The following is a 26,745-nucleotide window of genomic DNA, read 5'->3' on the forward strand; positions in this document are numbered from 1 at the left end:
CTGCAGAGCGGAAGGTGCTCTGGGCCTGGGGGCTCCTGAATATCTGCACTGCCGGCATGATCTGCGTGGACATGTATGTTGGCTGCGAATGTGACTGCGTTACAGAAAACATCCTGCCTTGTGCAGGCCTCGGTACTTCCCAGAACCCCATTACTGCCCGTTTTTTGTTTTTTGTTTTTTTTTTGTTTTATTGTATTTCCTTACCAGGAGTGGAAAACTTCTCAGCACATACTTCAATATCTCCTTCTGGCCTCTCTGGTTTATTGGTGAGTTGTTGCTGCCCGTCAATGTGTTTTGGGAGGAGGGAATATTTCGCACTTCTGTTTTCTTCCTGGGGAAGTTGTTTTAAAGACAGCTTTAAAAAAAAAAAAAAAAAAAAAAAAAAGGCAGAGCTTCATTTTACTTTCTTTTACCCCTGTTGGAGCTATGGGAATTTCCTCACTGTAGTGACAGGGAAGAGTCTCTTGGCGGCCCTGTTGTGGGCCTGTGTGACATTTCCAGGTAATGAAAGTTCCTTTCAATGGAGTAGACTCCAAAGGAGCTGTATCAAATCCCCTTGGAGGATGGAAAGGAGGAGGAGTGAGGCAAATGCAGATATGAGAGACAGAAGGTTTGATGGAAGAGCCTTGCTAAAGAGCGTGAAACTTCCTTGTAGAGATTTGTGTTCTCCCTGGAAAATACCTTGCACTTTTGCAAATAAGCATTAAAGCCCCATAAATGAATTTTAGCCACATAAATGAATTTTAATGTAGAAAGGAGATTTGTCTCAACTGGTTCTTGAATAAAAAGAACCCATGAAGAAGCCTTATCTCTGTCCTCAGACTAACACTTACAGGAGCAGTTTTTTATGCATTTTTAACCTGTTTTTTAATATTAACAATAAGTTATTACTCATGGTCATGCCATCTAGCATGATAAAACCTTTTTTTCTTTATTCTAGAACTTGCACTGGTGTCTCTGTTCAGCCTGAATGCCGTGTTTGATCTCTGGCTGTATTTCAAATACACGAGGGCACCAACTCACCTGGTTATGACTCACAGGCAGCAGGTCCTTCTGGGGATGCAGAACTCAGGTAGGTAGTATAAACGCGTGTTTATCTGTGTTCTTTGCAGTTGGTGTCTTGGTCAAGTACAATTCTCAGCTTCTTTGTCTGAACACAGCAGTCAGACAAATTCCCTGCAGCATGTTAAAATTTAAAGTAGAAGTGCAAAATTGGTGAAGGATTGAGGGGAGAACTGAAGAGGGAAGAAGCCCTAACAAAGGAGGGGACAGCAGCCTGTTAAAGGGCAGTTGGAGAGACTCTCTGTGAAACTGGAGAAGGAATTTGTGGCCTCCCCGTGGAGCTGGGAAGAGGGCTTTTTAGCACCGTTGAATTTCCTTCAGGGCAAGCTGCGTGTCTGTGTTTTGCAGTGTGGATTCAGAGGAAGCAGGGGAGTTGGAGGCTGCTGCATGTGCAGGGCTGACTGTGTTTTTGTGCTTCTTGCAGCGGTGCCGATAGCTCCAGTGCAGGAGCTGTCAGCGAGGAGAGTCCCTTGGTGTGGGGCTGCGATGCAGGGCCAGAACGTGCTGAGCTACAGCCCAGGCCGCCCCCGCGGGGCCCGTCCCAGCTTGGCCTCGGCTCCTGCCCCAGACTGTGACCCTCAGCTGCTGGCTCTGCCCGCCAGCAGAGCCTCTTCCAGCAGTTCTCTGAGCTCCCGTCCCAGCTTGGCCTCGGCTCCTGCCCCAGACTGTGACCCTCAGCTGCCGGCTCTGCCCGCCAGCAGAGCCTCTTCCAGCAGTTCTCTGAGCTCCCGGCCCAGCAGCAGCTGCATCCAGGTAAGGACGGCGCTGGCTGCGAGGGAGCGCCTTGGCTTGGCTCCTCGTGTGCTCGTGCTGCGCCCTGAGCTGCTGGAGGTGCCCGGCAGCTGTCTGCTCCCTTTGCACATTCGCCCTTCCAGGATTCGTCCTTTCCCTAGAGTTAATTTATTTGTTTTGGAGGAGTTGGTGGGTTTCAGACAAAAAGCCTGAATGAGGAATGCAAATGTAAATGCTGAGGAGTAGAAAACCAATTCCCCTGATTCAGACTAGGCTTAATAGCAGCAAACTCCAGAGCCATAAATTCATCTGTTGAGTCAATCGATTCCTGCAGTTTGTAAAATCAAAGTGGAAGTCTTATCTTCCTCATATGACACAAGTGTCTGCTTCTGTTTGCCCAAGCTTCCCAGCTTCAGCCCTTCTCCTGCAGCTTCTTCCATTGATGTGAATATTGAAGCAGTGAGAAGTGAGCTCAGGAGCCGTCACTGCCCTTCACCAGTTCGGCCTCGTTTCCTCCTGAGCCAAGAGGAGGAGATCACAGACCAGAAGTCCCTGCAAAGATACCTGCAAAGGGAAGAGGAGAAAGAGCGCAGCCGTCAGATGGGTAAAGAAATGCCTTTGCTTGTCCTGAAAGGATGGGTGAGGAGAGGATGTAGGTTTTATTAGTCGTTAGTGTAGAGAGTCGTGGGTGTGAAAAGCTGGAAGGGATTTTGGGAAAGGGAGCGAGCTCCTGAAGTGCTAGTAAATAAAATGACGTCCCTGCTCTGGTATTCCCCCTGGATGTGGTCAAGGTGACTGCTGACCACTTTAGTCTTCTAGGCAGTAATTGAGACAGGAGGCAGAATTTTGTAAATTCTCCACATCTCTGTGCCTCAGGGACTTCAGAAAATTCTCCTCCCTTACCATAATTCATGAGCTCGTCTTTCCAGTCAGAGTTGAATCTGTGCAGTTATTGCCTGCCCTATTGCATGATTCTTGTCCTCCTGCTTGTACTAATTGTGCGTGCCTTGAATGTCATTTCAGCAAATTCAGTTTACAGCAGCTCCCCATTCGACTGCCCAGCGTTTTGCAACCTGACACGTTTGCTGGTGGAGCAGGCCAAGGTGCTGCGGAAGTTCCAGTACCAGGTGTCATGGTGTCCCCTGGGCCGCAGGGAGGAAGGTCGTCTGAACGTGCCACAGGCTGGCGAAGAGGTAAGTTCAGCACCAGAGGAGCCCAGAACCATAGAGCTCCTCCAAAGGGTTGGCCATGATCTCCATCACACTCCTTTACACTTGTGTCTGGACAAAGTCTCATTCAAAGGGATAGGGTTAAGGGAGCTTTAATTAAATTGGATCCATGTCTTGATCTCATCCCTTAATCTAAGAAAGCTGCTTCTTCAAGTACCTCTTTCATGTGTCCTGTACCTCTGCCCCAGTTTTGTCCTGTGAGAGCCGGGACCTCCAGACAGTTACTCTGGCCTCGGGTGACACGTGGTGTCCTGTGAGGAGAGAGTAGGAGTGCAGTATGGCCAGGTGCTGAGGGCTCCCCATGCTGCAGCCAGGAGATGTGTGAGGGCTCTGGAACATCTGCAGTTTGCCCTGTGGGCTGTGGTTGGGCTCCAAAAACATCGTAGGCCCTAAAAGCTCCTTTGTTTTTCTCTCAGCTTTCTCTCTGTAGGTGGATAATGACTGTGTTGTTTGTGTAGGTTTGGTCAAGGGTGCTGGCGCATGGGTGGCAGCTGGATGCCCTGGATTTCTGGACCGATCGGCTCCGAAGGGTAAGTCCTGTGCCCATAGACGGCCTGTTCGTGCTGCTCGAAGAGGTGCGGCCGGGTGGAGAAGGGCCTCATCTCTAAGAGACTTTGATCTTTGGGACTGGTGGGGATGAGGGTGGGCTTGGCCACGGAGATTCAAAGAGCATGCTAGTACCAAAGGAGGAGTAAAACAAATTTCCCACCTCAACTTATGCCCTGGCTGACCTGGGTGTTGTGTACTCTGCAAACCTTCCAGTTGTAAAGTTCACCCACCTTTGAATGGAGACAAATATATCTTAATGCACACTGCATGTGATAAGACTGCTTTTTTTTCTTTCTAAAATCCAGATTTCCAAACTGCTTTTTTCCCTCCTGACTTTCAACCTCCTTCTCCTGGGCTCAAGTAAAGCATGGAAAATGCCAGCACAGTGGCTTTTCCTGACAGTCTCGAGGAGCATAATAAAGAAAGAAATGAAAACAAACAAAAAAAAGAACATTTTAGTCTTGGGAGCAGGAGTCATTGTAGCAAACAAAATACAATTGCATGTTTGTTTGTTTGTTTGTTTTAAAATGAGTGTGGGGGTTGAACAGTAAAGATTCTTGAGATCTGAGATGGTGTCCTTTAGCAGCTTCCTGAGCACCTTGTTGCTTCTAACCTTTTCACTGCTTGCATTTCTCTTTGCTAGTGGATTTTGCAGACAATTCTAGAGCCCCTTGTCCAAGAGATGGAGTCTGTGAGCGCTCAGCTGAGAAGAATGGGGTACCCCGCAATGCCGAGCGGAGGTAGGATGATAGGAGGAGCCATGGGGGTTGCATTGTGTTTTCCTGGAAGGGTTATTCCTAAGATATGTGGAAATTCAAGTGTCCGAACACAATTCTGTGTTATGAGGAGAGCTGTCTCTGAGCTCTTCCTGTCTGTTATGTAGCATCTTTAAGATCTTGGTAGTAGATTTTTGTCATGCTGCTGGGGTTGGGCAGGGCAATCTGAGGTGGATTTGAGAGAGCTCTGAGCATTAGAAGAAATGGTCTTGGTCAGGGGTAGGAAGAAATGGTGTTTTTGTTGGGGATAATTCTGTTTTTTGTTGGTGGTGGCTTTGTTATTTTGGGTTTGTTCTGGGTGTTTTTATGTTTTGAGGGTATTTTGTTTATTTGTTTTTCCATTTCCCTGAGTTGAAATTGCAGCTGCAGTTTCCCAGGCCAAGTCTGAAGGGGCCCCTTCCATGGGCAGCTCACACAGACGTCCCCTTCCCCCAGAGCAGGGTTCGATTCGCTGCATTTCAACAGGGGCTGCTTTTTTGTGCTCCGGTTTGTAGTCTCCGCCGAGACCCGCATCCCTTGTGATGCCTGTGAAGAACTGCCCCGTTGCTGGCCTCTTGTGCACCTCCCTGCTCCCCTGCTGCTCTCTGTTAAAAATTCCTTTTGATTCTTCCCTTTCCAGCCCCTCTCTGTTTCTCCTTCCTTACGCCAGGCAGCCTTCAAGGGAGGGTTTTGTGCCTGCCCAGCCCTGCACAGGGTTTCTGCTCTGTGCTGGGAGGGAGGCAGCGAGTGCTCCATGGGGCCGGGCAGGGAGCGTGTGGGGCACTGGCTAAGGTGTGAGCTTGAGCTCTGAGCTTAGCAAGTAGTTAGAGCAGAGGAGGCAGTTCCTCTTTGTAACAGTGCGTTTGTTGACCCCTTGGCAGGGCGGCTGATCCCGTTCGAGTCGTGGGTGCAGGTGACGCGCTGGCTCTTCTTCCGCGCACAAGTCAGCACGAGCAGCATGAAACAGGCAGCGCTGGCTGAAGCCACAGCCATTTGGCAGAGCCTGCTCACCATCACACGGTACCTGGGCGTCACGGCCAACCAGGAGTACCTGGTTCAACGGATCAAAGGTACGTGCTCCCCTTGGAGACTCGGGAGCGTTTCGCTGAGCTGGGTCAAGCACTGGTGGTGCCAGATGCCCCGTCAGTGGAGACGCTCGGGCTGCAGTCCCAGCAGGGCAGAGAGCTGCTTTGCAAGGAGCAGCGCTGGGTGTTTTGGCAAATTTCTCTGCTCGTAGCAATGTGGTGGTGTGGGCCCGGGACTGGTTTTAGAAGGTTTTATTTCTCATTTCAATCAGAGCGGGGCAAGAAGTGTCTTATTCAATCCGTTTGTTAATTAGGAATAAAGCTTCCCTTGTAAACTCAACTGCCTTGAGTATATATAATATATACAAGCATTTAATGAGTTCAGTTATTCCTCCCAGTGAATGTGGTGCCCTGGCCATGCACACGGAGGTGTGGGGTTCCCAAAGCTAGTGCAAAATAGATCTTTCTTGCACCTTCCACCGCCAGTACCTGAATAGTTGTTGTTGTTTCCAGAGCTCTCCCAGGGAAGCTTCCGCTGGGGCAGAGGAGGGGATTTCAGAGGCCGGCAGTGGGGAGCTGACTTGCCCACCGACTCCGCTGTAAGTTTTCAAAGATGCCTTGGTAAAACTTCCTAAAGCTGCTCATCTTCCAGCATGAGGCATTTGTGGGTGGCTGCAGAAAGTCCAAATCCTCTTTGCCTCGCTTATCCTCAGGATCTCAGTGTAGTTTTGAATAATGCAAAGGGGCCTGGACGTGGTGCAGATCACAAAAATGCCCTTTCGTGTGTTAGTCTGGGGGAAGCCTCTTCTTCAGACTCCTGTGAGATGTCCCACAGGTAACTGTGAGGGCAGCAGCCTGAGATAATTCACCTGAAATAGTTAGAGACTGCAGGATAAGCCAGGGAGTGGAAAACAATCTTTACACTGTCCCTCTTAGCCTGTATTTGAAGGAAAACCAGCATTGAAAAAAAAAAAGAAAGAAAGAAAAAAGGCATTAAACCAATTAAACTAGCATGAAATCAGTGATGTGGTTGACTGTGTCCTGTATTTGTTCTCATGCCTGAGATTATGGCAAGAGAGTTGCTGCTGCGTTGTAGCCTTTGGTTCCTCGGTCTTTCTGACGGCATTCAAGTGAATTTTGGGTTTGTTTGCACAGATCCTTATGCACATCTTCTGCACCTACCTGGACTCCAGGCTGCCATGGAACATCCAATATCCCGATGGCAAAACCTTCACTGCCCAGCACTTCATCCAGACACCCCATGAACCAGGTCCTGTCCTGTCCTGTCCTGTCCCGCCCATCCCATCCAATCCCATCCCATCCCCTCATTTGTTTTTCTTTTTTTTCTCCCCCCCCTTTTTTTTTTTTGCATTTTTATCTTTTCGTTCTCTCCTTTTTAAGATTTCTTCTTTCATTGTCCCCCTTTAATCTTTTTCATTTGTTTTCATGCATTTTATCCTTTTTTTCCTATATTTCCCCTTTTACATTTTCTCCTTTGCTTTTACCCCTTTTAACTGTTTTCATTATTTTCTTCCCTCTTTAACTTATGTTTTCCTTCATTCTTTGCCCCCTTTCAGCTTTTTTTCTTTCCTTTCTCTCTCTCTTTAAGTTTTCTCTTTGGCTCTCCCTTTTATTTTTTTTTATGTTTTTTTCCCCTTTTATATTTTTTCCTTCATTTTTCCTTGTTTTAGCGTTTTCCCTCATTTTCTCCCTCTTTCAGCTTTTCTCTTTCCTTCCTTCTCTATTTTTCACGTTTTTATTCCATTTCCCCCTCGTTTTTAGCGTTTTTCTTTCATTTTTCCCTTTTTTTTTCCCCCCCAAAGCCCCATTATTTCGCTGAAGTCACTTTTCCAGGTTTATGTTCCTGTTCGGCATTGGGGAACTCGAGGCATTTTTAAGCCGTCGGGGGCTTGGCAGGAGGCTCGGGAGGGCCTCGTGGGGCCGGGAGGCTCAGGAAAAGTCCCCGTCGTCGGGGGCGTCGTGTGTAATTTGTGGGGCGCCGAGGCGGGACGTGGAGGTGCAGAGGGGGCAGGAGGCAGCGGTGCAGGCGGGACGTGTCGCTCGCGGGGCCTCCCGGAGCGGGGGGATGTTGAGCAGGAAAGGGGAAGGCAGCGCTGCCTGGGCCCCCTGCGGAATGTTGGTTTTCAAAAGTGCCCTCGGAATGGGAAGGGGGCCCTGTGGCCTGCAGCCCGTTGGGGAAAACGGACGTGCTCTCCCTGGAGAGGGTGACGGCGCTCACAGGCTTTGCAGGAGAGTGTTGCTGGCCAAAAGCCCTGCTCCCCGCTCGGGAATCGGGACCGGGAGCTCCTCAGGTGAAGTCCTTCTGTCCAGGTTGCTCTTGGTTCTTGCTGTTCTCCTCAGCGTGGTGCTGAGCCAGGATGGGGCTGTCTAAACTGTGGGGTGTTTGTCTCCCTCTTGCCGCAGACCATGGCAGCCCCAGGGCTTTCGGCAGGTGCCCTCCTTGACAGGAGCATGAGGATGAGGAGAGAGGCTGCAGAGCGGAAGGTGCTCTGGGCCTGGGGGCTCCTCAATATCTGCACTGCCGGCATGATCTGCGTGGACATGTATGTTGGCTGGGAATGTGACTGCGTTACAGAAAACATCCTGCCTTGTGCAGGCCTCGGTACTTCCCAGAACCCCATTACTGCCCGCTGGTAACTTTTCCTGTTTTATTGTATTTCCTTACCAGGACTGGAAAACTTCTCAGCACATACTACAATATCCCCTTCTGGCCTCTCTGCTTCATTGGTGAGTTGTCTCTGCCCGTCAGTGTGTTTTGGGAGGAGGGAACATTTCGCACTTCTGTTTTCTTCCTGGGGAAGTTGTTTTAAAGACAGTTTAAAAAAAAAAGAAAGGCAGAACTTCATTTTACTTTCTTTTACCCCTGTTGGAGCTATGGGAATTTCCTCACTGTAGTGACAGGGAAGAGTCTCTTGGCGGCCCTGTTGTGGGCCTGTGTGACATTTCCAGGTAATGAAAGTTCCTTTCAATGGAGTAGACTCCAAAAGAGCTGTATCAAATCCCCTTGGAGGATGGAAAGGAGGAGGAGTGAGGCAAATGCAGATATGAGAGACAGAAGGTTTGATGGAAGAGCCTTGCTAAAGAGCGTGAAACTTCCTTGTAGAGATTTGTGTTCTCCCTGGAAAATACCTTGCACTTTTGCAAATAAGCATTAAAGCCCCATAAATGAATTTTAGCCACATAAATGAATTTTAATGTAGAAAGGAGATTTGTCTCAACTGGTTCTTGAATAAAAAGAACCCATGAAGAAACCTGTCCTCCGTCCTCAGACTAGCACTTACAGGAGCAGTTTTTTATGCATTTTTAACCTGTTTTTTAATACTAACAATAAGTTATTACTCATGGTCATGCCATCTAGCATGATAAAACCTTTTTTTCTTTATTCAAGAACTTGCACTTGTGTCTCTGTTCAGCCTGAATGCCGTGTTTGATCTCTGGCTGTATTTCAAATACACAAGGGCACCAACTCACCTGGTTATGACTCACAGGCAGCAGGTCCTTCTGGGGATGCAGAACTCAGGTAGGTAGTATAAACGCGTGTTTATCTGTGTTCTTTGCAGTTAGTGTCTTGGTCAAGTACAATTCTCAGCTTCTTTGTCTGAACACAGCAGTCAGACAAATTCCCTGCAGCATGTTAAAATTTAAAGTAGAAGTGCAAAATTGGTGAAGGATTGAGGGGAGAACTGAAGAGGGAAGAAGCCCTAACAAAGGAGGGGACAGCAGCCTGTTAAAGGGCAGCTGGAGAGACTCTCTGTGAAACTGGAGAAGGAATTTGTGGCCTCCCCGTGGAGCTGGGAAGAGGGCTTTTTAGCACCGTTGAATTTCCTTCAGGGCAAGCTGCGTGTCTGTGTTTTGCAGTGTGGATTCAGAGGAAACAGGGGAGTTAGAGGCTGCTGCATGTGCAGGGCTCACTGTGTTTTTGTGCTTCTTGCAGCGGTGCTGATAGCTCCAGTGCAGGAGCTGTCAGCGAGGAGAGTCCCTTGGTGTGGGGCTGCAATGCAGGGCCAGAACGTGCTGAGCTACAGCCCAGGCCGCCCCCGCGGGGCCCGTCCCAGCTTGGCCTCGGCTCCTGCCCCAGACTGTGACCCTCAGCTGCTGGCTCTGCCCGCTAGCAGAGCCTCTTCCAGCAGTTCTCTGAGCTCCCGGCCCAGCTTGGCCTCGGCTCCTGCCCCAGACTGTGACCCTCAGCTGCCGGCTCTGCCCGCCAGCAGCGCCTCTTCCAGCAGTTCTCTGAGCTCCCGGCCCAGCAGCAGCTGCATCCAGGTAAGGACGGCGCTGGCTGCGAGGGAGCGCCTTGGCTTGGCTCCTCGTGTGCTCGTGCTGGGCCCTGAGCTGCTGGAGGTGCCCGGCAGCTGTCTGCTCCCTTTGCACATTCGCCCTTCCAGGATTCGTCCTTTCCCTAGAGTTAATTTATTTGTTTTGGAGGAGTTGGTGGGTTTCAGACAAAACTCCTGAAAGAGGAATGCAGACGTAAATGCCGAGGAGTAAAAAACCAATTCCCCCGATTCAGACTAGGCTTAATAGCAGCAAACTCCAGAGCCATAAATTCATCTGTTGAGTCAAGCGATTCCTGCAGTTTGTAAAATCAAAGTGGAAGTCTTATCTTCCTCATATGACACAAGTGTCTGCTTCTGTTTGCCCAAGCTTCCCAGCTTCAGCCCTTCTCCTGCGGCTTCTTCCATTGATGTGAGTATTGAAGCAGTGAAAAGTGAGCTCAGGAGCCGTCACTGCCCTTCACCAGTTCGGCCTCGTTTCCTCCGGAGCCAAGAGGAGGAGATCACAGACCAGAAGTCCCTGCAAAGATACCTGCAAAGGGAAGAGGAGAAAGAGCGCAGCCGTCAGATGGGTAAAGAAATCCCTTTGCTTGGCCTGAAAGGATGGGCGAGGAGAGGATGTAGGTTTTATTAGTCGTTATTGGAGAGAGTTGTGGGTGAGAATAGCTGGAAGGGATTTTGGGAAAGGGAGAGAGCTCCTGAAGTGCTAGTAAATAAAATGACGTCCCCGCTATGGTATTCCCCCTGGATGTGGTCAAGGTGGCTGCTGACCACTTTAGTCTTCTAGGCAGTAATTGAGACAGGAGGCAGAATTTTGTAAATTCTCCACATCTCTGTGCCTCAGGGACTTCAGAAAATTCTCCTCCCTCACCATAATTCATGAGCTCGTCTTTCCAGTCAGAGTTGAATCTGTGCAGTTATTGCCTGCCCTATTGCATGATTCTTGTCCTCCTGCTTGTACTAATTGTGCATGCCTTGAATGTCATTTCAGCAAATTCAGTTTACAGCAGCTCCCCATTCGGCTGCCCAGCGTTTTGCAACCTGACATGTTTGCTGGTGGAGCAGGCCAAGGTGCTGCGGAAGTTCCAGTACCAGGTGTCATGGTGTCCCCTGGGCCGCAGGGAGGAAGGTCGTCTGAACGTGCCACAGGCTGGCGAAGAGGTAAGTTCAGCACCAGAGGAGCCCAGAACCATAGAGCTCCTGCAAAGGGTTGGCCATGAGCTCCATCACACTCCTTTACACTTGTGTCTGGACAAAGTCTCATTCAAAGGGGTAGGGTTAAGGGAGCTTTAATTAAATTGGATCCATGTCTTGATCTCATCCCTTAATCTAAGAAAGCTTCTTCTTCAAGTACCTCTTTCATGTGTCCTGCACCTCTGCCCCAGTTTTGTCCTGTGAGAGCCGGGACCTCCAGACGGTGACTGTGGCCTCGGGTGACACGTGGTGTCCTGTGAGGAGAGAGTAGGAGTGCAGTATGGCCAGGTGCTGAGGGCTCCCCATGCTGCAGCCAGGAGATGTGTGAGGGCTCTGGAACATCTGCAGTTTGCCCTGTGGGCTGTGGTTGGGCTCCAAAACTATCGTAGGCCCTGAAAGCTCCTCTGGTTTTCTCTCAGGTTTCTCTCTGTAGGTGGATAATGACTGTGTTGTTTGTGTAGGTTTGGTCAAGGGTGCTGGCACATGGGTGGCAGCTGGATGCCCTGGATTTCTGGACCGATCGGCTCCGAAGGGTAAGTCCTGTGCCCATAGACGGCCTGTTCGTGCTGCTCGAAGAGGTGCGGCCGGATGGAGAAGGGCCTCATCTCTAAGAGACTTTGATCTTTGGGACTGGTGGGGATGAGGGTGGGCTTGGCCATGGAGATTCAAAGAGCAGGCTAGTACCAAAGGAGGAGTAAAACAAATTTCCCACCTCAACTTATGCCCTGGCTGACCTGGGTGTTGCATATTCTGCAAACCTTCCAGTTGTAAAGTTCACCCACCTTTGAATGGAGACAAATATATCTTAATGCACACTGCATGTGATAAGACTGCTTTTTTTTTCTTTCTAAAATCCAGATTTCCAAACTGCTTTTTTCCCTCCTGACTTTCAACCTCCTTCTCCTGGGCTCAAGTAAAGCATGGAAAATGCCAGCACAGTGGCTTTTCCTGACAGTCTGGAGGAGCATAATAAAGAAAGAAATGAAAACAAACAAAAAAAATAACATTTTAGTCTTGGGAGCAGGAGTCATTGTAGCAAAGGAAATACAATTGCATGTTTGTTTGTTTGTTTGCTTGTTTTAAAAGGAGTGTGGGGGTTGAACAGTAAAGATTCTTGAGATCTGAGATGGTGTCCGTTAGCAGCTTCCTGAGCACCTTGTTGCTTCTAACCTTTTTACTGCTTGCATTTCTCTTTGCTAGTGGATTTTGCAGACAATTCTAGAGCCCCTTGTCCAAGAGATGGAGTCTGTGAGCGCTCAGCTGAGAAGAATGGGGTACCCCGCAATGCCGAGCGGAGGTAGGATGATAGGAGGAGCCATGGGGTTGCATTGTGTTTTCCTGGAAAGGTTATTCCTAAGATATGTGGAAATTCAAGTGTCCAAAAACGATTCTGTGTTATGAGGAGAGCTGTCTCTGAGCTCTTCCTGTCTGTTATGTAGCATCTTTAAGGTCTTGGTAGTAGATTTTTGTCATGCTGATGGGGTTGAGCAGGGCAATCTGAGGTGGATTTGAGAGAGCTCTGAGCATTAGAAGAAATGGTCTTGGTTGGGGGTAGGAAGAAATGGTGTTTTTGTTGGGGATAATTTTGTTTTTTGTTGGTGGTGGCTTTGTTTTTTTGGGTTTGTTCTGGGTGTTTTTAGGTTTAGGGGGTATTTTGTTTGTTTTTCCGTTTCCCTGAGCTGAAATTGCAGCTGGTTTCCCAGGCCAAGTCTGAAGGGGCCCCTTCCATGGGCAGCTCACATGGACGTCCCCTTCCCCCAGAGCAGGGTTCCTGCCCAGCCCTGCACAGGGTTTCTGCTCTGTGCTGGGAGGGAGGCAGCGAATGCTCCATGGGGCCGGGCAGGGAGCGTGTGGGGCACTGCCTAAGGTGTGAGCTTGAGCTCTGAGCTTTGCAAGTAGTTAGAGCAGAGGAGGCAGTTCCTCTTTGTAACAGTGCGTTTGTTGACCCCTTGGCAGGGCGGCTGATCCCGTTCGAGTCGTGGGTGCAGGTGACGCGCTGGCTCTTCTTCCGCGCACAAGTCAGCACGAGCAGCATGAAACAGGCAGCGCTGGCTGAAGCCACAGCCATTTGGCAGAGCCTGCTCACCATCACACGGTACCTGGGCGTCACGGCCAACCAGGAGTACCTGGTTCAACGGATCAAAGGTACGTGCTCCCCTTGGAGACTCGGGAGCGTTTCGCTGAGCTGGGTCAAGCACTGGTGGTGCCAGATGCCCCGTCAGTGGAGACGCTCGGGCTGCAGTCCCAGCAGGGCAGAGAGCTGCTTTGCAAGGAGCAGCGCTGGGTGTTTTGGCAAATTTCTCTGCTCGTAGCAATGTGGTGGTGTGGGCCCGGGACTGGTTTTAGAAGGTTTTATTTCTCATTTCAATCAGAGCGGGGCAAGAAGTGTCCTATTCAATCCGTTTGTTAATTAGGAATAAAACTTCCCTTGTAAACTCAACTGCCTTGAGTATATATAATATATACAAGCATTTAATAAGTTCAGTTCTCCCTCCCAGTGAATGTGGTACCCTGGCAGTGCACACGGAGGTGTGGGGTTCCCCAAGCTAGTGCAAAATAGATCTTTCTTGCACCTTCCACCGCCAGTACCTGAATAGGTGTTGTTGTTTCCAGAGCTCTCCCAGGGAAGCTTCCGCTGGGGCAGAGGAGGGGATTTCAGAGGCCGGCAGTGGGGAGCTGACTTGCCCACCGACTCCGCTGTAAGTTTTCAAAGATGCCTTGGTAAAACTTCCTAAAGCTGCTCGTCTTTCAGGATGAGGCATTTGTGGGTGGCTGCAAGAAGTCCAAATCCTCTTTGCCTCGCTTATCCTCAGGATCTCAGTGTAGTTTTGAATAATGCAAAGGGGCCTGGACGTGGTGCAGATCACAAAAATGCCCTTGCATGTGTTAGTCTGGGGGCAGCCTCTTCTTTAGACTCCTGAGAGATGTCCCACAGGTAACTGTGAGGGCTGCCTTTGGTTCTTCAGTCTTTCTGACGACATTCAAGTGAAATTTGGGTTTGTTTGCACAGATCCTTATGCACATCTTCTGCACCTACCTGGACTCCAGGCTGCCATGGAACATCCAATATCCCGATGGCAAAACCTTCACTGCCCAGCACTTCATCCAGACACCCCATGAACCAGGTACTGGCATTCTTGGGCTGCTGCTTTAGCTGCTGTTTGCCCCTTGCATCCCATGGGCACCCTTAAAATCCCTCTTTTCTTTTCTGACCTTCATTCCCAGACCTGACGGATGAGAAGCTCTTCTGCATCTACCAGAGCAGCATCAACCCACCGCACTACCAGGTCATCTACCACGGCCACATCTACAATGTGCAGGAGGTAGGAGCATGTTAGGTGTGTTCTGCTGACAGGATGTTGGGAATTGGCTACGAGAGCGTGGACATGAGTATGGTTCTACTGACTTTGGTTCAGGCCTGCAACTGAGCAAGCAGGGGCTTCTGGGAGATTAGGCCTCAGGAGAGAAGTGCTGAGGACGTGCTGGTAAGGCAAGGACACTCTGTCCTTGGCTAGTTTCGTAAACAACTTTGAGGGGATAAGGCAGGAAGAATGAAGAAGTTGCTTGCTTATCGATCGTAATCTGGGCTGGCCAGACAGAAGTTATCTTTCGAATAAACAACCAAATACCGTCGAATAAACAATCAAATACCGTTAGCAACCAATCATGAGCTCAAGCTTTGTAATATGCATGAGGTTAATTAAGAAATGTATAAAAAGCAAGCTAAAACGACTAATAAACGAGTCTTGTTGATGACCAACTGGTGTCAGCAGTCTCCCTTTCTCCTACACTTGCACATTTATATTCCTTTCCAATAACCATTTCTGATCACAGAGAGGCTTTGTGCTCAGCAGCACACAATTCAAGCCTGCTCTTTTGAATCTCCTAACTAATACAGTACAAAATCATAGCTCTACTATTTTGTGATGCTGAAGTGATGCATATACCATTCCCATGCATATACCATTTGCATATATCATATCTTTATTGATGCGGTACCCCTTCATCGTCACCTTTTGCACTGTGTTCATTTCTGCTCTTGTATTAGTTTCTGATACTTTATTAGGAGAACAGTATTTTACAGTAGTGTTACACTCAGCTGAGGTGAATATTTAAACCCTTTACAAATACAGCTATTATCTGTGTGTGTCCCCATAGTTATATCCATTCCTTCAAAACTATGTGAATGACATATCTATAGGTCTCTTCTTTTCCTTTTCTTTTCTTTTCTTTTCTTTTCTTTTCTTTTCTTTTCTTTTCTTTTCTTTTCTTTTCTTTTCTTTTCTTTTCTTTTTTCTTTTCTCTTTTCTTTTCTTTTCTTTTCTTTTCTTTTCTTTTCTTTTCTTTTCTTTTCTTTTCTTTTCTTTTCTTTTCTTTTCTTTTCTTTTCTTTTCTTTTCTTTTCTTTTCTTTTCTTTTCTTTTCTTTTCTTTTCTTTTCTTTTCTTTTCCCTTCCCTTCCCTTCCCTTCCCTTCCCTTCCCTTCCCTTCCCTTCCCTTCCCTTCCCTTCCCTTCCCTTCCCTTCCCTTCCCTTCCCTTCCTTTCCCTTCCTTTCCTTTTTTCTTTTCTTTCTTTTTTTTTGAAAAAAAAAAACAGTGTAGCAGTGTATACATGTAGCAAATACTACTCTTTTGGCTTTCATCATTTGTATGGTTTTACTACCACATAATGTTGGTGGTATTTGTGTAGTGTGTGGGCTTAAACTGCAGAATTCAGATCAAGTTCATTCATCACAGAGTACATTTGCACAGTGCTTTACTGAAATGCTGCACAAGCTCAACGTGAGGATCTGTCTCTCCACAAAGAGGCAGTCGAAGAGGTGGCACTGCCCTGGTCTAGCAGGGACAGACATGTAGCTTCAGGGCTAGGGAAGAGCAGCAGCAACTTATACTTGCCATTTTGCTTGTCCGTCAGAGATGTGAATGTGGTCTGGAAGAGATGCTCTAGCGCACTGGAAAGCAGGGAGCTGGCTCTTTGTTCAAGGCTTTGAAAGATTTTGATCTTTTTATTTGTTTTAGGCTGACAGGACACGTCCTTGGTTCTAGGTGTAGATTCATCTGTTTAATGTCCTCCAAGATGAAAGTGGTGATTATGAGGTAAAACAGGGAATAAGGCAAGGGGTACTTCAAGGAGACAGGAGTGTGTCCTTGAAGACTTTCTGCCTTCCACAGAACTCTTGTTAACCTTTGCTTTGGGGGGATGGGAAGCTGCTATTTTTTTTTTTTAGCAGTGCTTTACTAGTGTCTCTACAGTCATACAAAGGAATTTCTACATTTCTGTAAAGTACCTTATTCTGATATTGTACGTTCATGAATAACAGCTTAGGCTTCAGCTTCTGTTGTGTAGAAGTGCTGAATGTTTGGTGCAAACTCCATATGTTTGTGTGTGTTTCAGATTCTAAAAGTCTGCAAGTCTCAGAAGTCTTAGTCTTTGACATGATATTCCCTCTTTTTCATAAGGCACTCTGAGGAAAGTATATCTAGACTGTATGGACACTTAAATTTCATCTTCCTCATAAAGTATTGCTCCCATCACTATGGGAGCTTTCATGGCATTGAGTTCTGTCACTTGGAAAATCCTTTTTCAGCATAGTTATGTTTTGGTTGCTGCTGTAGCAGATGCCAACAGCCATGCTTCTTGTGTTGGCCTGCCTAACAGCATGCTTCCCAATTAATTTGGCACATTCAGTCTAATGTTTTTTCTGTACTGCAGCCCTGCACTTGCAGTCTTGGAGATGGAGTTTTGGGAGGCTCCTGCTGGGAGAACCGCTCTTACCTGCCTCCCCATCCACAGAGTGGAAGCCCCTAAATCCATCATTGATCTGATTGGAGCTGCTCCTTCCTGTTCTGATTCTCGTCTGTGGATCGTTGCCTCCAAGTTCAGCTCAGCTCTGGAAGGAACCAGGGTAGAAGTGGACTAGGAAATAATCAGGCCCTCTGCTAGATGGGAAAGGGGAGATAGTGACAAAGGACTTGGGAAGGGGCGAGATGCTTAGTGCCTTTTTTGCCTCTGTCTTCCCTGGCAAGACTGGCCTTCAGCAATCTCACCTTCAAATCTCCAGCCAGTCTTTCTTTGCTAGTATAAAGCCCAGCAGAACACCAGTGCCTCTCCTTTGCCCACAAAATCTCTTGCCTCCAGCTAAACTTTGTGCCCCTAGTACAACCCTTAGCTCTGCCTTCTGCCAAGTAAAGGAGATAGTGTCCAAAGTGCTGCAGAAGATGAGATAGACCACATGCTCTGCCCTCCCCTCCTCTACCCAGACATCATGGAGGGCTCTCAATAGTGGTTAAGCATGGTTTTCCCTTGTGGATGCGTGTCACTACCCTGAGCTCCTTCTTCCCAGGCTGGAGCTGGCATGCCCACGGAGCCGCCGGGTGCCCCGGGGCTTCTGCGGGGCTGCAGGTGAGGCTGCTGGGCCTGCTGTTGCCAATGGCGGTGCCTTGCCTGGCAGGAGCTGGTCCCGCAGCCAGAGCATCTGCGCAGGCAGTGCGGGGCAGAGTGCTCAGGGAGGCATCACTGCTGCCATGAGCAGGGCCAGGAGCAGGGGGCCTTCCTGCCGCTCCATCCCAGTGTCCCCTGTCTATGCGACTGTTGAGATCAAGGGGAGGGTGAGATTGGGGAAGAAGAATCACTCAACTCCTGCTACACAGCACACAAGTGTTTATTGCACATTTACTGCACTGAGCCCCACTGAGAGGGACACCCGGCTCAGCACGGGGCTGGTTAGCGGTGTCTCTGCCCCGCGCTGAGCTCTCCGGTGTCCCGCAGCGGCTCCTCCTGGCCTGGCAGCTCCATCAACTTCAAAAGGACCAAGGCCAGGAGGAGCCGGGGAGGCCCCCACGAGCTCCGGGCCTCCCCCAAGTCTCTGTGTCCTGAGCTCAACTCTGAGCTCGGCTGTTCGGCCACTTCTCAGGCCATCTTCTGGCTGCTCGTCTCGCCTGCACTTCCTGAGGTGGCCGAGGATCCTTGTTATGGGAGCCCGTGTGCAGGGAGGGGTCACTGTTGGCAGGGCCAGGAGCAGGGGGGCTTCCTGTGGCTCTGTGCTGGTGCTCCCTGCCTGGCTGTCTGGCGAAGGTGAGAAGTTTTGTGGGCAGAGGAGAGGCCCAGGGAGAGGCACTGGTGTCCTGGGCCTCTCCCTGATGACGAGGGCCTCGTGTTCTCCATCGCGGTGCACAGATGTTTTTTGCACCGCCCAAGGGGACAGGGCACCAGGAGGCCCAGGGAGAGGCGTTGATGGACTGCGCCTCTCCCAGATGACACGGGCCTCAGGTACCCTGTTGCGGTGCACAGATGTTTTGTGCACCGCCCAAGGGGACAGGGCACCAGGAGGCCCAGGGAGAGGCACTGATGGGCTGCGCCTCTCCCTGATGACAAGGGCCTCAGGTACCCTGTTATGGGGCACAGATGTTCACCCCAGGGGGACAGGGGCGCCGGGCCGGTGGGCGCTGCTCAGCACAGCCTCTGTACAGGGGCTGTGCTTCACAGCGTCCCACTGGTGTCATGGGCGGCCCGGCGGTCCCTGCGCCCTCTCCTCCTCCTCAGGGCGGCGACGCGGCGGCGGAGCCCCCTGCCCAGCGCCCGCCAGCCCCCGCAGGAGCAGCCGGGGCAGAGCAGGGAGCGAAGCGCCGCTCGCCAGCCGGAGCCGGCTGCAGGAGGGGAGGGAGCCTCCGTGTCCCCGGAGTCCACCGTTTCCCAGCGCTGCGGCGCTGGGACAGTGGAGGGCTCCTCGCTCCCGGAGCTGCTGGAAGGCTCGGGCTGGGGTGGAGACCCAGATGGGCTGGTCTCCACCACCAGGATGGGTGCCCAGAGGCGCTGCAGGATGGATTTGCGCGCCGCAGTTGGGGGCCAATCCAGGTGGGGCTCCCTGGGGATGAAGTCAAGGAGTTCCTTGCCCGGCCCCAGGAACACCACCTGGCTGGCCCCCAACTGCACACGGCGGCGAGGTGGGGAAGGGCCATGAGGCTCCCCGGTCACCCCGCCGCCCGTGCCTGGGCACCTGGGAGGGAGAAGGCAGGTCAGGAGGGGGCCGGGGCTGCCCAGTGTCCCCAGCAGGAGGCCCTGGCGGGTCCAAGGGAACCCGGCCCAACTCTTGACCTCCTGGCCCACCCTGCTCCTGCTCGTGGGACCAAGCCAGCGCCTCAGGGCAGCCCCGGCAGGGCCAGGCTCCACTTACCCTTCCAGCCCCCTCCCAGCAGGCTCTTCCGGGAGCTCAAAGGGGAACACGGAGACTGTGGGAGAGGAGGCAAGAGGCTGTCAGCGCCGTGGGGCAGCCCCTGCGCAACCCCAGCCAGCAGAGGGGTGGGCGCCAGCAGCCGGGGTGCTGGCCAGGAGCCACTACCGTGGCTACGCTCAGGACAGGGCCGCTCACCTCCAGGGATGAACATCAAGGCCATCCAAAAAGACGCCAGGACGCGGCAGGCCGAGGGGATGCCCAGGATGGTAAGGAGCACGAGGCTCAGGGCCACAAGCTGGCACGCGGCTCGCACGCGAGAGTCCATGTCAGCGAGGTGACAGGGCCTCGCGTGCGGCCGGCGCCAAGCTCTTCACCCAAGGCCTGTTTGGAGAGGAAAACACGGCCCAGCTCATGTTAGTGGCCCCAGCAGTGACCCGCAAGCCCAGCCCCAGGTTGGGCAGCGGCACCACAGCCCTGCCCAGCAGCTGCCTTCCCACCCACTGCACCCGCTCCTGGCCCCAGCCCCTCTGTTCTGGGCTCACCCTCGCGCCTGGCGTCCGCAGCAGAATAAAATCCAACAATAAAATCAGCTCAAGGCCGACGAGAGGATATCTGGGAAGAGAAGGGCACCCTGTACTCACTCCATGTGCCCTCCCTGGCACCAGGCAGCAGCTGGGGGCCCTTGGGAGGTCACTGAGCAAAGGGAGGCTGGAGAGGGGGCCCTGGAGTGGCTCTTACCCCGCAGCCTCACTCCTTGACCACAAGGTCCAGTCTTTGCCTGTTCGCAAACGGGCAAAGTGACCCAAGGCCACCCCAGCCCCACCTTTATAACGGGCCTGGGACTGTGATGCAATAGTGGTGTCACAGCAACAGCCCTGGGCCACACGGCAGGGGTTCTGATGCGATGCCGACATCATGGCAACATCCCTGACTCTGGTGCCACCTGAGGGCTTGGAATGTTGTGTGATGCCGACGTCCCAGCAACATCCCTGGGCCTAGTGATGCCCCTGTGCTGTGCTGACACTGTCATCACCCAAACACCAACACTGCCCAGCACTGCAAGGAGAAGCCCAAGGCAGCTCTGGCAGCAGATCCCTAGCGGCACCTAAGATCCATCATGGCCAAGCCCATGTGCAGGTTGCGGCCTTTGCCTGGCGATGATGGACTCTGGTGTCCTGGTCTTGCAGGGAAAGGCTGCACGGATGTGTCTCCAAATGCTTTGCTTCCCTAAAAGACCTTGTTCCCATCAATGCTCTCTCTTCTTACAGGCTCCATCTAAGGAATGACTTGCAGGCGGGAAAATGATGCACTCTATACCCACCTCCCAGTTCCTCCCTGGCCCTGTAGTTACTGTGAGTGCGCATGATCACAGATTCACTGAATTAAGTGGAGAGCAGAGGAAGCGTGTGTGTGATGCAGAGGATTACCCTGGGGTAAAGGAGGTGTGAAAAGTCAAAACACATGCACAAAGTTAGCTGGGTCTTTCTGTACTTTCACTGCATATTATTTCCTCTTCTACAACTCAATATATGTGCCTTGAATATTGCCTTAGAGTACAATAAGAGCGGTTATGTAGACCGTTACTTTTGCAGCATAAAATAATCTTTTAAAAACTGCAATCCAGTAAACAAAGCCCTAGGAGATAAACATCCTTTACAACTGTCAAACTCTGAGCAAATGCTCCTTTCTTTCGTTGCTGCAAAGCATGCCTTATTCTGAGAAAGGAGAGAGAATAGCCAGTATCATGCCTAATATTTGAATGATCTGTTTGCAAGGACAGATATTGATGTTACCTTAAAGAAAAATGGTTGAGGGCTAAAAGGTAATAAACAAAAGTGCTGAAATACCAAGCACTACGTCTAACCCTACAGCTCAAGGGCTGTAAATTAATGGCATACTTTTTCAACATATCAATGAACTAAAAAAATTGTGCAGTCTCTTATTCCTTGCAAGGCCAACACAGCTCTGAAACTTAAGTGACCTTTTGCCAAGTAAGACTGATCTTGGAAATACATGAGTGTTTCAAATCCTGCTTCTGGAAGGGTTCATGTGAAACCTTTTGCAATGACGTTTCAGTTTTGGTGGTAACGCTGACTGTCATTTTTACTGGCTCAAAGCAAAACCAAACATAGTTAACTAAGTCTCTTGTAGTGAATTCTATCAGCTAGATAAGACATGCAGCACTTAATGTACAGAACATTTGCTGATTGTGGATGTAGTCCAAGAATGTGAGGCCAGCTCATCTTTTTTGGTTAAAAGCTCTGATCAGGACAGTTCCGTCTCTGCATAAGGAGACTATCATTACGTCACAGATAGTTCACCTCTGTTCCCATTATTCAGGCTTATGCATGCAGTAAAAAGTTTATACAATGCATGCTGGAAATTGGTGGAAGAATTCCTACTGATTTCCATTAGATTGGGCCATAATATGGGGCCTTGTGTTTTATTGCATTGCCTTAGCACTTGGTCATCAGTACTGAAGGGTCCCCTAATAAAAAGCAAGGAGCCTTGGTAATTTTTTTTTTCTCGTATGACTCATAAACAGCTGCATATAAAAATGAGAATATCAGACAAAGGTAAGTTCTTATATCATTTATACCTCCTTAATCATCTTTGCCAGAAGATAATTAAAACCAAAGCTATCATTGCTTTTAATTAAGCAAACGTCCTTAGAATGGCAAGACGTGCTGCCTTGTGTTTATCTTTGCTGGAAATGTTTATTTCTGTTTAGAAATTTTAATATGAAATATCAGGAGGAAGGAAGGAGAGTAGAGGCTTCAAATATCCCGACTCCTGGTCCTGTATATTATGTTTTCCAAACTGTGCCTTCAAAGTGAGCACTCAAGATAAGCCACTCCTCTGCAGCCCATCTAATTTGTTTTTCCATCATTTTCTTAACTTGGCTTACATGCAATCATCATTATAATGCAAGTAACACTGCTGGGAAAATCATTTCTTCCTCACTGAATAGAAAATAACTTATACTACATTTGAATCATAATTGGCCTTGTGTTTATTTCATGGACTTGCAGTCAACCTATGACTTCTCTAGCTGAGGGAGTTCTGTGTCTTCTGGCTAAGATCCTGCTTGTTACAAAATATTATGAAATCTTCTGATTAAATGTAATAAAAAACATTTAGGAATCTGAACTGATTTTTTTATGTCAGATGTTCAATATTATGTTCCTGAAGATTTAAGAAGTTTCTGAATATTTATTAAGAAGGTGGAAGGCTATTCTAGACAGGCTTTGAACTGTGCTCCTTGCTAGAGTAACTGAACGACTTTCCACAATAGATTTGTCACATCTTCTATTATTATAAGGTTATTATTCCCTTTCACTGCTTATCTATAATTCAGCTACAACAATGGAAATGACTCTTATGTGCTATATATGAGCACAAAGCCCGTATAAATGATGTCAGCTATTCAGCCAGAGGATGAACAGTAGTTGACAGGTTATCAGTACCCTGCATTGCACTCACACCTCTGGGATGTCATGCAGCATGCCAGAAACATCTTCAATAACACTCTATTTGATTAAATATATTCAGGGCTGGTGGACTGGACTTAGCTTAATATTAATGAGAAAGTGATATCTGAGGCAAAAAAAAAATAGTGGGTTTTTAAATTTTTTTTTGTTTTGTTTTATTTTATTCATTTCAGTGATTTAGTTTCCTATGGAGTGCTTATGCTCCTGAGCTAATGCTCAGGGTGTTTTGCGAGGGGAGCTCATGGGTTTCTTTTTCTGTGATGAGCCGTATAAACCCTCTGCATGCAGCAGACTCAGGAAAGACATGGGTTGGTGACCTTGAGTCCAAGAGAGGCTTGAAAAGCTGTTTATCACTGGCATATGGTTTTCCTCAGTTTCGGTATTGGGGGAGGAGAGCACTATTAAGCACTTTTTGAAGTAAAGTCCTCCCTTTGTTAGCCGGAGGCAGCTGGGGATACTCCTTTTTTTATTCCTCCCTTTTAGGGTGTCTCTGTGCTGTAACTTTGCACTTTGCTATGAAGCTCCAGCTGAGGTCTTGCCGGGAGCAGCCGTGCGCCTCAATGCCTGGGGGAAGGCGTTTGCAGAGCTGGGCTCCTGCTGCTGAAACCTGCCAGCCCTGCTCCAGCAGAACTGCATGTAAATTAGTAAGTGGAATTAAAACAGCTGTCAAAAGCTACAATAGCTTTAAACTATACACCAGGGGTCCTCAAACTATGGCCCACGGGCCGGATACGGGCCGGATATGGGCCGGATACTCAAGAGCAACTGTCTAGAGGTCATCTTGACCCTTCGCTACATCTCAATAATCTCAGGCCATACCACAACCACCCAGCGCTTCCATCTGTGCTTCCTACAATCTCCAGACTTTCCAACAGCAAGAAAGGTGCCAGCACAACAGCACATGCCATACATCCTGAGGTTGTACGCAGTGATAGCAAATAGATTCACACTGATCAAACCACCTTTCCCCGGATGGCCAGTCACTTACCCATTGGCAAGCATATCCAGTGCAGATACATGCAGCTTCTCCCGCTCAGTCGCTGCCTGTGATTTTGCCTGCCTCATCATCTGTCTCACTGCACTGTCCAGCTCTTTGTGGAGCCGTGCTCAACTTGCAGTGCCAAGCAGCTCCAAACCATTAGCCATGGCATGTAGGTGAAAGGAGTCCCAGGCTTTAAGGCATCATCCAGTAGAATCACGCTGAAGAAGTAGAGGTTACACTTACTAAAACTTGGATCTGCTGCTTTTAACTTGGAGAGACATCCCTCCATAAATCCTAGAGTCTCCTTATTGGTCCAGGTTGCATACTGTAACAGAGAAAGACAATTGCTAGAAAGCAGATGATGCTGAACTTCTTTTCATTCGCACAAGCAAGTCAAGCTCAAAAGTAAGCAAGCCAAAAGAGGAAAAGATAAACTCTATTTTCAGGTACAAGTTAGCTTAGTAGGATGATGGAGATCCTGGCTTCTTTAAGGCAAGCCGGCAAGTGGAAGAACTTACATTCTAGGGGTTATGCAGTTTATGTCTGGTGGTAGATTTTCCAGTGTTGAGTAGAAAGAGTTGACTGGCTGGACGTTTGCCCTGCAGCTGGAGTATTTAGCATAGCTCTCTGAAAGAGAGATTTTTTATTTTTTTTTATTATTTTTTTGCTCCCTACTAATGGCTGGCATTAGTAGCCATGTGGCAGATGGCTTCTGAGGTTTCCCCTTCTCTTCTCAGACAGCCACTTTAATTCACAAGCCTTGCATGAAGGTCACATCTGGGAGTCCACAAGCTTCTGGTTACATCTGGATGAAATTGCTTAAAAGACTCCCATATTGCTGGAAGAACAAGGGACACCTGTGCACGCACACATGCACAGGCCTTGCTGAAGCCTTCTTTCCTGAAGATTCTCATCTAAAAATAGCTTTTTTCTAATCTTTTGGCTGATAAGAAATTTAAAGAATGTATGCAGCTGTTCATACACAAGGCCCTTCATTTCACGAGCTGTGACTTTTTTCTCATTTTTTACCTTTAGGTGTGCTTCCACCGTGGTTAAAAAAAGGAGCAAGAAAAAGCTGGGAGGAAAATGTGAAGAGCCATCTAAAACCCTTATGGAGTAACAATCATACAGGAGAATCAATTAAATAGAGTTAGCAGTGGTGGAAGGGCAGACACACTTTAGAAGGTAGAAGATTTCCCCAGGTTATGAACCTTGTAAGCCCAGAACCATCCTGAATGCAATACAATGCAATGTTGGCCTAGTCACCTCTTCACAAGTAGTGACACAGCAAAAGAAAAGCGTGCTTTGCTTCTGATGAAATCAAGACCACAGGTAGCACACAGGCCACATAATCTGACAGATAAATCCACAAAGCGCCTGCATTTAAGCCAGCTACTAACTGCCCACCCGACCTGTGCACAGTCCTTATGTAAAGGAAGAACATGCACATCCCATCAAGATAAAATGCAATATAGCATCAGGCCGACGCACCTTCTTAACAAGATACAAAACACTGATTGAGATGTCAGACTCTCTACTGTTCTCAAACTGCTCCAATATTAAAAGCAGACATTTGACCATGTGGGTGCTAGATGGACTCTTCACCCAACACTGCAATTAGCGGTGGCAAAGGAATTCCAGGAAGTCTTTAAGAGTGCTCTCAGCAGTATCTCAGGAAACAGGAAAAATCCAAAGACTATTCCCTAATGTTTCACTTACTCATAGGACTGCCTAGACCTCAAAGCCTTTTCAGCATTAAAAGCATGCACATTTTCTAACACAGGTGGCAGCACATCCAGAAGGACTCTCCTTTCACAACCTACCTATCTTTTTCTTCAAAAGGACATTCTTTGCCATGAACCCAAATCCACGGCTCAGCAGAATTGACTATTTTTGGATTAAGCTTGCAGCAAACCTCAGAGATGGTCACCTGTGGTTCTCAGTTTTTGCTCACACTGGCACCGGCACCTTCAGCAGGCTCCAATGATTATCATGCGCTTTGGCCACACTGCTCCTAGAGCTGCTTGTCAACTTTATATTCTTTAATGTTGACAAAAGGGAAGAATCCCCAGCACCCACAAGCTTTTGGAGTTCAATAACATTAGCAGCTGAAAGGGCTTTCATCACCATTCCCCTACACATGCTCATAACTGCCTCATTTAAGTATTGGCAGGAGGAACCTCTCAAGACAACAGAAGGGGACAACTTGCAGAGGCAGAAGAAAATACAAAGCACTGTCCCCCTGCTCTATCGCAAGCCATCGCACTCAGTTTTATGCTGGAGATGTGCCTCCTTCTCCTGGACATTCATTATTGTTGTCATGGGGCTATCATCATTTTTCATTGTCTTCTATGGCCTGTCTTACAGCTATGAGACCTCACACCAGTGGCTTTTTACATCTGCCGTCACCTTTCTGAAGAATGCCTTACTTTTCCAACCCCTAAAAATCCTGTTTTTCTCAGCCCTCAGTGCAATTCTGCCAAAATATTGTCATAGCATTGAGTGGCCAACCCAGGAAAATTATTCTGGAATTACCACGGAGATTAAAGGTGAAATGGGAGAGATGCACTGTAAGCTTGTGAAAATTTTTCCCTTCACTTTTATCGCAGACAAACTTCACAGCATATGCCAAGAAAAGAAAGACTAGTTCCAGTATCTCAGCTTAGGAGTCATTATTGTTGCTTTTTGTTTTTTCAAAGATCACAAGGTTGAAAATGGGAGCAGCTATTGGGAAATTTTACTTATTTCATCCCATCCATTTCAGGCTCAGAGGAGACATCACCGACATTTGGGGCTCACAAACAGAATAATGGGAAAAAAATATAGTTTATCTTGTTAGATGAGCAAGGTGGGATATTGTATCTAGCACTTATTTTACTCTGTGCTATGTACTTTTCAAATAAATGCTCCTCCGTGTTTAACTTAATTAGTCGTTCCTGCCTAAATTGGGTAGTAAGTTTTAAGGACTTCTTAACACTCAGACACTTGCTTTGGACTATGTTCTGGTTTTCTCCTGAATTTTGGTCTTGTATCCACCTCAGTGGTACTTTCCCATCGTGGCTGCTGATACCTCTTTTACATAGACAATGACTAGAGAAGAAGACTATGAGGGGTAATCTTGCCTCTGCCAAAGAGGGTATGAGCAGATCTACGCTAATCTATACTGAGAGAGGACTAAAAAAGGTGAGTGCTCTGAAAATGCTCATAAAGCCTTTGCTCCTCAAAGCATTAGGCTTAAAAGACAAGAGGATCATTTATT

At 48.6% G+C, this 26,745-nt stretch overlaps 2 protein-coding genes across 2 annotated transcripts in view; one reads left to right on the forward strand and one right to left on the reverse strand.

Moving 5' to 3' along the window:
* The window catches only part of LOC148595533 (adenylate cyclase type 10-like), a 253,341-nt gene that overhangs the window by 116,047 nt on the left and 110,549 nt on the right, over nucleotides 1–26,745 (reverse strand).
* Nucleotides 7,780–26,152, forward strand: LOC148595539 (transmembrane protein 209-like). The gene is made up of 14 exons (XM_088520366.1): nucleotides 7,780–7,916; nucleotides 8,042–8,100; nucleotides 8,762–8,893; nucleotides 9,308–9,454; nucleotides 9,548–9,636; nucleotides 10,018–10,219; nucleotides 10,639–10,808; nucleotides 11,303–11,374; nucleotides 12,042–12,138; nucleotides 12,798–12,986; nucleotides 13,455–13,540; nucleotides 13,852–13,966; nucleotides 14,067–14,164; nucleotides 26,096–26,152. Exons 1-14 carry the CDS (start codon nucleotides 7,780–7,782, stop codon nucleotides 26,150–26,152), a joined length of 1,650 nt encoding a protein of 549 aa, XP_088376492.1.

The sequence above is a fragment of the Tinamus guttatus genome, unplaced genomic scaffold, assembly GCF_059628265.1.
Source record: "Tinamus guttatus ecotype Peru unplaced genomic scaffold, ASM5962826v1 Tinamus_guttatus_pri_ptg000087l, whole genome shotgun sequence".
Classification (NCBI taxonomy): domain Eukaryota; kingdom Metazoa; phylum Chordata; class Aves; order Tinamiformes; family Tinamidae; genus Tinamus; species Tinamus guttatus.